This window comes from Gymnodraco acuticeps, unplaced genomic scaffold, assembly GCF_902827175.1.
Source record: "Gymnodraco acuticeps unplaced genomic scaffold, fGymAcu1.1, whole genome shotgun sequence".
NCBI classification, from domain to species: Eukaryota; Metazoa; Chordata; class Actinopteri; order Perciformes; family Bathydraconidae; genus Gymnodraco; species Gymnodraco acuticeps.
Window position 1 is genome coordinate 206,226 of NW_022991667.1, and position 13,070 is coordinate 219,295.

Sequence of the window (13,070 nt, forward strand, 5' to 3'; positions counted from 1 at the left end):
AAGAAGCTTTTAATAATTTGTCTCTGCAGCGTTCTTTACTGTTTGGTTTGACCTGAAAACTTCTACACTTTTAATTAAGTTGAAGAACATAACTGTGTTGGCCTAAGACAACTTCATTGTTGTTATAGTTACGTGTATACCCATAAAATAAATCTGATTAAAGGCATTCTCGTTCATCCGGCAGGTAAAATATTTGAAAAAAAACGTATGCAACAAATGTCTTCTTTAATGTTTTCACCGGGGCCATTTGGGCTAAGTCAACATCACTTATTGCACATCGCGTGATTTACCTTATTTTGTTGACATATGCTCTGATTCATTATGATACGCTCTCTGTGTATTCTTAGATGGACTATCAGAGTCCGAGTCACCAACAAGTCCAGCATCCGCACCTGGAGTAACTCTCGAGGAGACGGAAGGCTTTTCTCCTTTGAAGTACTGGACGAGAGTGTGAGTATGTTTATGTTTATTAAGGATCCCCATTAGCTTTTGCTATTGACAAAAGCTACTCTTCCTGGGGAACACTTCCACTTGAAACAATACAACAATAATACAACAATAATACAACAACATTCAAGGCATAAGTCCTGACATCATTAACAACATCACCAATATCCTCACGAGTAGACGAGTGGAGAGGCCTGAATATCAGTTTTGTGCATGCATGTCAAACACATGTCACACATGGCTGTTTTTGGTTTTATCCGTGTAACGAAATGTTGTTTGATGGAAATGTGCTGCTCAACAGGGAGAAATCAAGGTCACAGCGTTCAACAAAGAAGTGGACCAGTTTTTCTCACTAGTGGAGCAAGGCAAGGTGAGCAGACCCCCCCCCCCTTCACCCACACCCATCCTTACTGGAAGTGATAAGAGTTTCTTCCCTTAAAAATAAACTTGAGTTATTTTGTTACACATTATTATTCCAGCTTCGAACGCTGGAAAGACATTTTTGTATTTGCATTGTTTCAGAAGGAGCTTTGAAGCATTGCAGCCATTTCATTTCTTTGATGAAGTTGACAACATTAAGACAATATCTAAAGGCTGTAAAAATCCACAAACAACTTGCAGAGTAAGCTTCTAAGCTCAGTTATCCATATTTTATGCGCATAACGCCTCAAACTAATATATCATAGGTAAAAGAGTGCCTAACAAACCCTTCTGCAAAATCCTTTAATGCCTTCAGGACTTCTGACCAATGAATGAGCCGGAGGCAAGTATTAGAGGATTTTGTGGAAGGGATTTATTATGTCGTATTTTTCTGAAATATATGCTATATATTTGAGACATTTACAGCATTTGGGAAGACATATGAGGCCAGGAGTATGCTGAGAGCAGTGGGAACAAACTTCTGATGTGTTGATATTGTTTTGTTTGTTTGTTTGCTGATATTACATCTATTACCAATGTATTGAAATGGCTACCAGTCCAGCAGGCTGTGTTCTCCATGGAGGACGTGTTTTATAAAGTTTCTATTCCAGCATTAGTAATCGATACAGAGATAATTATTATTTTGCGTCAATATGCTCACTCCTTCTCTACATAATAGAAGCGAAGCAATCACTTTAAACACCGGAAACAATGGGGCGAAGAAATGCACAGTTTTCATTTTTTCATATTTGTGTCTTAATCCTGGTAGTCATGGTGATTTATTGCTAATGTTGTGTCCTGGCACTTTTTCTTCCAGGATGATCACAACGCATTTCGGCACATCATCTCCCTCTACTTCATTGTCAGACTTGCAATCCATTAGAAAAACCTACAACACAAACAACGAAACACACAAGAAGAATGACGCTTGATTTTCTCTTAGACTGCAGTCACGGTACTTCTCTTTACAGCAAGTAAAGAGAAGAGGAATTACAGCTACAGTAGCAACAAAAATCTTCGAAACATTTGCTCAGGCTTCTTTTTTATTCAAAGGCCCACATATTTGAATACCCACTTTTTTATTTGATTTCAAATGACTCTTGTAATATATATTTGTATTTATTGAAAGCCTAACAACACAAGATCTTCAGATAAGCTATGGCTTTATAAAATAATAAAAAATCCTTTGGGATTCTAGTATTTATCATATCGACTATAACTAAGATCAAAATCAATGAAACATTATCATTATTTTAATCTTGTCGCACAGTCATTTCTCAGAAAAAACTTGGAGATAGCATTTGATAATAGGATCATCTTTCATCCTGAGGGTCCTGATTCAAGACCCTGTGTCAGCGAGGATCTGCTTTACTGTCCAGCTTCAGCTAAGGTTATGTAACTGACACTGATGCTGGAGGCCTGCAAAAACAACTCTACACAATAATGTTATGTTGTATAGTAGGATGCCTAAAATACTAACGCATTTTAAGAAATAATTCAAATTTAAGAAATTCCTTTTAACAATAAAACGTATAAGTGCTGCCCTTAAATGAAACTTGTGCCTTCAGGTCTTCGAAGTTTGAAGTCATGTTCATAGTATACCAGAATATTGCGTACAAAAAACACAAGGGTGGCATTAATAAAAAAGTGATAAAGAGTAAAATGTCAGAAGAGGTATCCAGATGTAGGAGGGCAAACAAGGACAGATATCACCTTTTTTCCTCAATAAGGCGTTGGCAATGGTCTCAGGCTATTGTTCATGCAAGAAACAATGGCCTTGTGTTCAAATGGGTGGTGCTCACCCTGAACATGCCATTTGGAAATGAACAACAGGTAGAACACATGTTAAAGCTCTTGCTCAACTCCGTGTGTCCACAGAGCTTAATAACTCAATTAACCCCAACCATCGTTTTGCTCGTCACACGGTCTCAGGTATCAGCCGCTGACAGGGACTCCCAACAGCCCCACATCCAATTTGTGCCCTCTGCCCTCCAAAGATAAATAAAGGAATGAATCCGTCTTCCCTTCGTGATTGGAGTATTGACAGAACAGTGAGTGGGTGTGACTGGCTCTGAGTGGCCAGAATGCTTATCACATTAGCTTCATCTCTGTGTGGGGTAAATCAGAGAGAGAGGGGAAGGAAAGCAAACAAGTCATAGAGCGAAAATCAGAGGCAGAGAGATAGAGGCTATATACCTAATATTGGAGGGTTGGGGGAGTAAACGAAGAAGTGTGCCTCGCATATTGAGTTTTACATGTTGCTGTTTAGCAGACTTGCTCTCAGCTGCCGCTTATTTTCTGGTGAATTACAGAAGTGATGGGCCTGATATGACACCACATTTTAGTAGGACCTGAAGGTTTTTCCTTTCTTATTAAGATTTTTGGGTGGAACAAGAGGCTCTTTTGTAAAATAATCATTTCCTTTGCGGGATCAATAAAGTGGTTACCCAATCGATTGGTTCACACTGCTTTAACTTCACAGGAAATAATCAGTCTGATTAGCTTTGATTTGATGACTTTGCTCATCCTTTCTCTGTAGGTGTACTACATCACTAAGGCTACACTGAAGGTAGCTAACAAACAGTTCAACACACTGAAGAACAACTACGAGATGACCCTCCACGCTCACTCATCCGTCGTGCCATGTGATGACAGTCAGGGCATTCCCGCAGTGAACTGTGACTTTGTGCCCATTGCAGAGCTGGAGAACAGAGATACAGACACCATTGTTGGTAAGAGACGAATTTCATCAATGAGAATTGATTAATACATTTCTAGTATTCATCCACTCAAAGATAAAAACGTAAGAATGAAATAGCAGGTCTGTTAGAGGGAACGGTAAATGCAAATGAAGTGTGGCCGATCAAGGTTTTTGTTTTGACATCTCTCTCTCTAGCGCATGGTTTTCAATCCTGTCTTGAAAACAGTTAAATCAACTGATTAAGATAGATATGTGTCACAACCAATCAGCCGTCTGTGGTTCGGGCTCAGAAGATGACTCCTCCCTCTTCAAACCTTGTGAACAGTGGAAACAAGTGTGAAGGGTGATTCACCAACTGTGCAACCCAAGAAACCTAAAATACTTTTACAAGGGAAAAATAGAAAGCATGCGGCCCAATTTATAACCCAGAGGACGGCTGGTCAGGCTGCCAGTATTAGAACATTTGGGGTATCGGCTGGGTCATCTCTTTATCTACTCTATCAATTCACACAATTACAAATGATAGATTACATGTTTTGCTAATAGACAGGCTCATGCCAGTTGTACCATTATGATGGGGTCAGAAGGAAGGTTAATTCAGACATATTGGAAAGAGTAGAGATATAACGAGGATAATGTTCCATTCACTGTTTTTATAAAGGTTAGTTGCAATGCCTGCCCTCTGTGCCTGAGAGAAATGTCTTATCTCGGTGACAGGTAAATTGAGACGACCGATGTGTAGATTGGTATTGAAAAACAGTGTGATTGGCTCTATGTTATTAGTGAGATGATGTACAGGTATTATACTAATATTAATAATTAATTGCGTTTATTTTAGCGCTTTACATTACATATTACATATATTAGATAGCAATACTGTACATCAATACTGTGGACAATACCCACAGGAGCAATTTGGGGTGAAGTGTCTTGCCCAAGGACACAACGGCATGTTGACTGCAGTAGGGGTCATGGCGGGATTAAACTAGTGTTCCCCTGCTCAACTGACCTGAGGATCAGCGCACTGTCCCCGGTGTGACAGTGATGTTTCTGTAGTTGTGGCAAAGAGTGTCTTTTTTTAAAACTGCTATTGATCTATATGCAAGTACATCGCTTATTTTTTTGAGTAGGGCATTATTTAAATGTGTATAATTTTCATTTCAGTACAGGTTTATCAGGACCCATTTAAAGCTGATGGTGTCATTATACGGCCATTACATCTTCCAAACAACTTTATAATGATAACTTTAAGAAACATTTTGAATTGCTGCTTAAACAAAATGAAATAGGCACACATTTTGATTCAAATAGACACATAATGACTTAATCATATTCCAGTCTGAGCAGAAAAGTACAGAAGCCTTGAGAAGTTATCAAAGTTAAATGGCCAGTGAGTATTATAGTGAAGCAGAATTTAAAGAGCAATCTCTGACGCATTTCTCACCACATCCATCAGTTTCTTCATTTTATCACACACACCCAGATGGGAAATTGCACTTCACTTTGCATTGTATACTGTAGGGCTGTAATTAACTATTCGACATGCCATATTAGAGATTAAATTAATGGTGGCTATGAAATGCCAACCACATACTGTAACTTACCGAGTGGATGATTCATGTAGGTTTACATTCAGAGCAGTAATATTGCATCACTAAAAGAGCGTAAACTATGAGCAATGTAAGCCAGCGGAGCATCACTGTTTAGATGCACTGAGAGGGTTTACCTGCTGGAGTGTGTTCGCAGAGGGGCAGCGCTACACGTCCTGACTCCTGTGTGTGTCATCTGTTGTCTCTCCATTCACTCTCTCCCCACTACCGCTCTCCTTGCTCCTTTGTTAAATAGGGGATTATAACATGGTAATGAGAACTGTCAGCCTGTTCCTGTGGTGATAATGGAGTTCAGAGGTGGATGACATCGTCTCAATCATAATGGAAATAACGAGGGCTAAAAAGGCACAGACACGGAGCAAGAGAGGAGGGGGGAGAGGGAGAGTTTAGAGAAAGGTTAGCAGAAGTAGCAGTCTGGAGGATGACGTTTAGAGAATGACTGGTTTACAAAATCTATATTGTAATTAGGCCCAGTCATTTTAGTTAATGCATGGGCTCTGGTTGTGACATCATGGGATGACGGACAGAAAATTAACTAACACTAATTCAATCATTGCCATTTAAAGGGGCCCTGTGGAGCATTTCACCTCTAGTAGTGCTTTTGGCAATGCTTTTACATGTGGGTCCCTGTTATGTGTACACACAACACAACACATAACTCAATAGATGGCGGAAATGAAATTGCAATGCTGTAACAACGGCAATGAAGAAGACTGCAGTAGTAAGTAAGTAAACAATGCAATAAAAAAGAAGCTTTTTTAAATTGTTCAAATGTTGGTTTAAAATGAGGAAAGGCATTCAACATATTGTCAGGTCAATGACATACACAGAGCATTTTAGAGGGTAACTTTGTTTGTTTACAAGAAAAACTGCACCTTTTTAACCATTAGGTTTTACAGCATGTAAAATGACAAACCTTTGTCGCTAATAGCTTCGTTGTTTTGGCTGCTTTTCTTTTCATACGATTGAAAATATCGAAGACGTTTTTTTCGTGTCAATTCTAGACTAAAGATTCAATCATAGGATGTCAGTTTGTACACACAGTCTATTTAACCTTTGGTTATATGATTAAAATGTGTTCATTCATAACAATTCATAATACTTTTCCGAAATTGATTCAGTCTTTTTATTTGCTTTGTTTTCAGTAACCTTTCAACACTCCGTTTGTTCTACAAGAGCGTCTTGAATTAATTTGACTTCGGGTTTAATTCTTAATTTCAGTCCGTTTTAGGCTCTGCTCTTCACCTTCTCAGCGCTCAGCAGTAATCCTGAATGAAGTTGTGTCCCTGAGCATGACAGGAAACATGAATGAGCATGTTTGTTGTGGTTCTGAGTGTGGTTCTGGGTGTTAGCCAGCATGTTATGACATTTATGTCAGTCTGCTACAACTGGCAACATCAGAGGGGTGTCTACTCTCTGCTGTGTTGGGTCTTTAGTGCTCATGATGTGATACCACTTGATATAATGTAGTGTATCCAGGGGGTATTTTCACACTTTACACCATGTGGAGGCATTTCAAAAGGCTCTTTTCACATAACAGACAATTGCTTTCTTACCTCTTTGGATTGTTGTCTACCTGGAGGTATCTATAGATGGAGATATACAATGACTCCCTCTGCCTGTAGATGTAATTGGAGTGTGCAAGAGTGCCGACGATGTATCCCGTATCACCACAAAGACCAGCAAAGAAGTCTCCAAGAGGGCCCTCCAGCTAATAGACACGACTGGCAAAGTGGTGACACTCACACTGTGGGGAGAGGAGGTAATAACTATAATCTCTTTCCTTGCTCTCTGTCTGCATTCAGGGATGGATTTGCGGTTTATCATAAAAACTTGTTTAGCAGTCTGTAATTAATCGTGTGTTTTATGAAGGTGCCCATCCATTGATGCACATTATCTGTGTGTGCTCTGGCGAACCGAGGCGGGTGGGCTTTCTGGGCTGTAAAATTTGGATCGGTCAAATCATTCTCCTGACCTTCAGGAGTGTTTTGAACCAGAGGCCCTGATTTGAGCTGAAGGCTAAATAACTCTCGAATGTGCATGAAATGGCACTATTCTTCTCTAAGCTCATTCAATCTGCAAGAGCTAATCCCTCCTCTTTGCCAAAATCCAAAAATGACTTTCAAATGACTTGTAGGTTGTCCAATCATAAAAGCAAACTATACCACATATTACTTTGTGCCCTCTGCAAGCTGCAGGAACAGACTGCACATACAAGAAATAAAAACACAACTTATTTAGTCGTCTCTTGTTCTAAATCTTTCTCCCCTCAATTACTGTCTGACACACTTTGTTCTTTCTGCAGGCGGAGAAGTTTGCCTGCTCTGTAAACCCTGTGGTGGCCGTCAAAGGCGCTCGGCTGTCTGATTTTGGGGGCAGATCTGTCTCAACTTTGTTCAGTTCAACAGTCATGGTCAACCCAGACTTACCCGAGGCTTTTAGTCTGCGGGCCTGGTGAGTCACACTGCTGTTCACTCATTCACCGACACTCACTCACCAACATAATCATAAACACACAATTGTCCACGGACATCCAACCACAAGCACCACACAAGACAGGTTACATGTAGACAAAGGACACCAAATATTGATTGTTTTCTCATGTTTACGTACTGTATGTGAGATATATTAAAAAGTAAACACTAGGGCTGCACAATATAGAGTTACTTACAGCAGTGACTCTGGGATGTTTGCATGTGCATAACCATATCGCAGGAAAGTCCTCTTCTGAGCCCTAAGTCAAATAGAATATAGTTTTCTCCGACTAAGTTGCCAGTTAGTGACATGCAGTCTCCGCTTTCACAACCAGCAACTAATCACGATAATTCTTGATCAGTTTATCAAACAACCAAAGTAGGCCACTGAGACCACAACATGAAATTGAGAGAGGAACAGGAAACAAAAGGGAGAAAAGTGAGATTTGATTGCAAAAAGGAAGACATTTGCATACAGAAACATTGGTTGTATGGATGTGTTATTGCTACAGAGAGGAGGATGTTTTTAAATATATAACTTTGTCTTCATCTGGTTGAAATTCCTCTTTATATCCCAAAATAAATATTACATTACATTGCATTGAGCTGACGCTTTTATCCAAAGCGATTTACAATAAGTGCGTTCGACCAATAAGATACAAACTTGAAGAAAACAGAATAATATAAGTATATCAGGTTTCATAGAGCTAAAACATTTCAAGTGCTACTCAACTGGCTTTAGTAAATAAGTGCTTTGTTAGTAATTCTTTCGCTCGAAGTGGAGTCGAAAGAGATGAGTTTTCAGTCTGCGCCGGAAGATATGTAAGCTATCTGCTGTCCTGATGTCAATGGGGAGCTCATTCCACCATCTTGGAGCCAGGATAGCAAACCCACGTGTTTTTGCTGATGGGAACTTGGGTCCCCTTCGCAGCGAGGGTGCAGCGAGCCGTTTGGCTGATGCAGAGCGGAGTGCACGTGCTGGGGTGTACGGTTTAACCATGTCCTGGATGTAGGAAGGGCCAGATCCATTCGCAGCATGGTAAGCAAGTACCATTGTCTTGAAGTGGATTCTAGCAGTTACCGGAAGCCAGTGAAGGGAGCGGAGGAGCGGCGTGGTGTGGGAGAATTTAGGAAGGTTGAAGACCAGACGAGCCGCTGCATTCTGGATGAGCTGCAGAGGTCGGATGGCACATGCAGGTAGACCAGCCAGGAGGGAGTTGCAGTAGTTTCCCGGAAGGAAGAGCAGTTCAGTCTTGTTAAGGTTGAGCTTGAGGTGGTGAGCAGACATCCACTGAGAGATGTCAGCTAGACAAGCAGAGATGCGTGCGACGACCTGGGTCTCTGAGCGGGGAAAGGACAGAATTAATTGGGTGTCGTCAGCGTAGCAGTGGTATGAAAAACCATGCGGGCTAATGACAGATCCGAGCGAGTTTGTGTACAGGGAGAAGAGGAGGGGACCAAGAACAGAGCCCTGAAATATATATTCCAATGTCAGTTTTTCCCAACATGTGCAGTCCTACCTAACACAGGTTCACACATGCACATCACCCAGATGAGCACGTGTCAGGGGACTGGTGGCAAGTGCCTCCCCAGTCCCAGCAAGCCTCTAGACAGGATTGAGGGAATAACAGAAAAGCAGAACACGGATATTTCTGGATTTCCACTCTGAACTACTACTGTACGTGCACAGAAATATGGGCACTCAGTGAGCCGCATCAAACTGGATTCTTATTAGCAGTTCCTGTGCAGGGATTTTAAATTATGACTCATTCACTCATTAAGGCTGTTCCCAAGCCTGGCCACCGCTGAAATATAAATGCATTTATTCTCCTTTTTTCTTTTCCTGTTGTGTGTATGTACATTTCAATGCCTAGTGTGCATGTGCCGGCTTGTGTGTTACACTGAAAGCTATTCTTGGATGGAACTGCGTCAAACAGTGCACTCACAGCGTCTGCATGTTATAAATAAAAGTTTAGGTTGGCTGGTTCCTGTGGGCACTATTATGTTCATTCTTTCAGTTGTTAATGACTGGTTTGAAAAGTAAGCTAACTGCTTGAACAAAAGCCATTTGTGTGTAAGTGTGTGGTGCATTATTTATAGCAGTAATTCAGTGTGTGTGTTGGAGAGAGAGGGCATGTTCCGTTGCTGGAGCTTCAATCTGAGTTCTGTTAGTCTTTTGTCAATACATCTTTATATTCAAAGGGCTAAAAAAACACCCTGCCTGTCCTTTCTTTTATTTCTCCTTCTGTTCTTCTCTGAACCCCCCCTCTCCGCTGCTGTTTGCTCCTCTCTCCAGTTTACATGCTGACATCGGTTTAGGAATGACATTGAATGTTTTTCAAGGAACAAGGAGTGTTTTCACTCCTTTTTATATCATGTAGGTCTGCGCTTTGCGAAGACAAAGAGTATCTGTCTGACTCCTGTTCCTGTGGCGGCGTGTTGCTTTGAGAGACTGTTTTGACCAGGCTTACTTGCATAATTGAAGGAAACTGATGAATTTGGATGATGCCTTGATTAGATTGTTCCTTCTCCACTAGAATACAGAGCAGGAATCACACTGATGTAATATGATTTTAAAGGGAATATTAAAAAGGTAGATACATTTATAGATGGAGTAGAAAGAAAGAGAGACGAGCATTATTTTTCTTTCTGCCTCATTAAAGAAACAGGGTTTAGGGACTCAAATGTACAGTGGGGCAAAAAAGTATTTAGTCAGCCACCAATTGTGCAAGTTCTCCCACTTAAAAAGATGAGAGAGGCCTGTAATTTTCCTCCTAGGTATACCTCAACTATGAGAGACAGAATGAGAAAAAAAATCCAGAAAATCTCATTGTCTGATCTTTAAAGAATTTATTTGCAAATTATGGTGGAAAATAAGTATTTGGTCAATAACAAAAGTTCATCTCAATACTTTGTTATATACCCTTTGTTGGCAATGACAGAGGTCAAACGTTTTCTGTAAGTCTTCACAAGGTTTTCACACACTGTTGCTGGTATTTTGGCCCATTCCTCCATGCAGATCTCCTCTAGAGCAGTGATGTTTTGGGGCTGTCGCTGGGCAACACGGACTTTCAACTCCCTCCAAAGATTTTCTATGGGGTTGAGATCTGGAGACTGGCAAGGCCACTCCAGGACCTTGAAATGCTTCTTACGAAGCCACTCCTTCGTTGCCCGGGCGGTGTGTTTGGGATCATTGTCATGCTGAAAGACCCAGCCACGTTTCATCTTCAATGCCCTTGCTGATGGAAGGAGGTTGTCACTCAAAATCTCACGATACATGGCCCCATTCATTCTTTCCTTAACACGGATCAGTCGTCCTAGTCCCTTTGCAGAAAAACAGCCCCAAAGCATGATGTTTCCACCCCCATGTTTCACAGTAGGTATGGTGTTCTTTGGATGCAACTCAGCATTCTTTCTCCTCCAAACACGTCTAGTTGAGTTTTTACCAAAAAGTTCTATTTTGGTTTCATCTGACCATATGACATTCTCCCAATCCTCTTCTGGATCATCTAAATGCTCTCTAGCAAACTTCAGACGGGCCTGGACATGTACTGGCTTAAGCAGGGGGACACGTCTGGCACTGCAGGATTTGAGTCCCTGGCGGCGTAGTGTGTTACTGATGGTAGCCTTTGTTACTTTGGTCCCAGCTCTCTGCAGGTCATTGACTAGGTCCCCCCCGTGTGGTTCTGGGATTTTTGCTCACCGTTCTTGTGATCATTTTGACCCCACGGGGTGAGATCTTGCGTGGAGCCCCAGATCGAGAGAGATTATCAGTGGTCTTGTATGTCTTCCATTTTCTAATAATTGCTCCCACAGTTGTATTCTTCACACCAAGCTGCTTACCTATTGCAGATTCAGTCTTCCCAGCCTGGTGCAGGTCTACAATTTTGTTTCTGGTGTCCTTTGACAGCTCTTTGGTCTTGGCCATAGTGGAGTTTGGAGTGTGACTGTTTGAGGTTGTGGACAGGTGTCTTTTATACTGATAACGAGTTCAAACAGGTGCCATTAATACAGTTAACAAGTGGAGGACAGAGAAGGCTCTTAAAGAAGAAGTTACAGGTCTGTGAGAGCCAGAAATCTTGTTTGTTTGTAGGTGACCAAATACTTATTTTACCGAGGAATTTACCAATTAATTCATTAAAAATCCTACAATGTGATTTCCTGGATTCTTTCCCCCATTCTGTCTCTCATAGTTGAAGTGTACCTAGGATGAAAATTACAGGCCTCTCTCATCTTTTTAAGTGGGAGAACTTGCACAATTGGTGGCTGACTAAATACTTGTTTGCCCCACTGTATGTAAATATCAAAGCTAAATGCAGAATAATGCCTTTGTCCATGATAGACAGCCATATGTCAGATGACATAGATTGCAGGATGCTGACGCTGTAAATCAGTTACGGGATTACTTGACGGGCATGACTGTAGGCAGTTTCTTTAGATAATAGAAGATACAGTGCAGTATCTCCTTCACAGGAAAGTCTGTTTATATAGCACACCTCCATGTATGTGTAACACACACATTTGCTTTCACATTCTCTTCTTTGCCATATGATACACTTCTACATGTTTACAGATGACTAATATTGAAGGTGTTACTTGAGTTACTCAGCACACGCTCTGTTTTTGTTTCATTTCACTCAAGAAATCATCCTTACGCTCTAAATAATGCATGCATGTTTGTTTTTGTTTTTTGAGCATACATTTATTTGCACATGTGTGTTTTCATGTCCACACAATAGGTATGACCAGGGAGGCTATGCGCTGGACGGCCAATCCCTCACAGAGACCAGGTCAGCGGGCAGCGGAGCAAAGACCAACTGGAAAACGCTGAGCGAAGTTAAGAATGAACACCTGGGACATGGAGAGAAGGTGCAGTGCATACTTATAGCCTTACACAACAACATACTGTAGCATGCCACCCATCTAAAGACGTATTAAACCTGCTGACCTTCAAAAGAGAAAGAAAAAGTTACTTCAAGGGATAAGTTCACCCACATTACACCAGAGACAGAAAAATATAAAACCCTGGCATATCAAATGAATACTTACAATTAAATACTATATTACACATTTGTTTGGTCATTTGGATAAATTGAACCTTGAAAGAAACTATAAAACCGATTTGGGTTACATTTTTTATTTTCCATCCCTTTTGTTATTATGCTATATTCTGATTGATAACTACTATCAAAATTAAATGGGGCTGTCGCTAATTAGTTATATTTGATATGGATCTGAAGATTGTTGATCTACTGATATTGTAAATGAATGTTTTTTGTCTTCATTTTACAAAATGTTTTGGCATTTACAGTATTTATGTTTCTTTGGCTTAGGTTGAAGATTTATTTAGGACCTGCATGATTCAGTGCAGTCCACATTATAAGATCAGAAAGGAAGACTCATAATGAAAACTCTAAA

At 40.7% G+C, this 13,070-nt stretch overlaps 1 protein-coding gene across 2 annotated transcripts in view; it reads left to right on the forward strand.

Moving 5' to 3' along the window:
- LOC117534433 (replication protein A 70 kDa DNA-binding subunit-like) overlaps window positions 1–13,070 on the forward strand; it is a 54,920-nt gene that overhangs the window by 9,099 nt on the left and 32,751 nt on the right. For both annotated transcript variants that reach the window (XM_034198627.1, XM_034198628.1), the window contains 6 exons: window positions 348–450; window positions 749–817; window positions 3,407–3,599; window positions 6,804–6,940; window positions 7,484–7,632; window positions 12,392–12,521. In XM_034198627.1, the coding sequence (XP_034054518.1) occupies window positions 348–450; window positions 749–817; window positions 3,407–3,599; window positions 6,804–6,940; window positions 7,484–7,632; window positions 12,392–12,521 (781 nt within the window). The remainder of the gene's footprint in view (window positions 1–347; window positions 451–748; window positions 818–3,406; window positions 3,600–6,803; window positions 6,941–7,483; window positions 7,633–12,391; window positions 12,522–13,070) is intronic.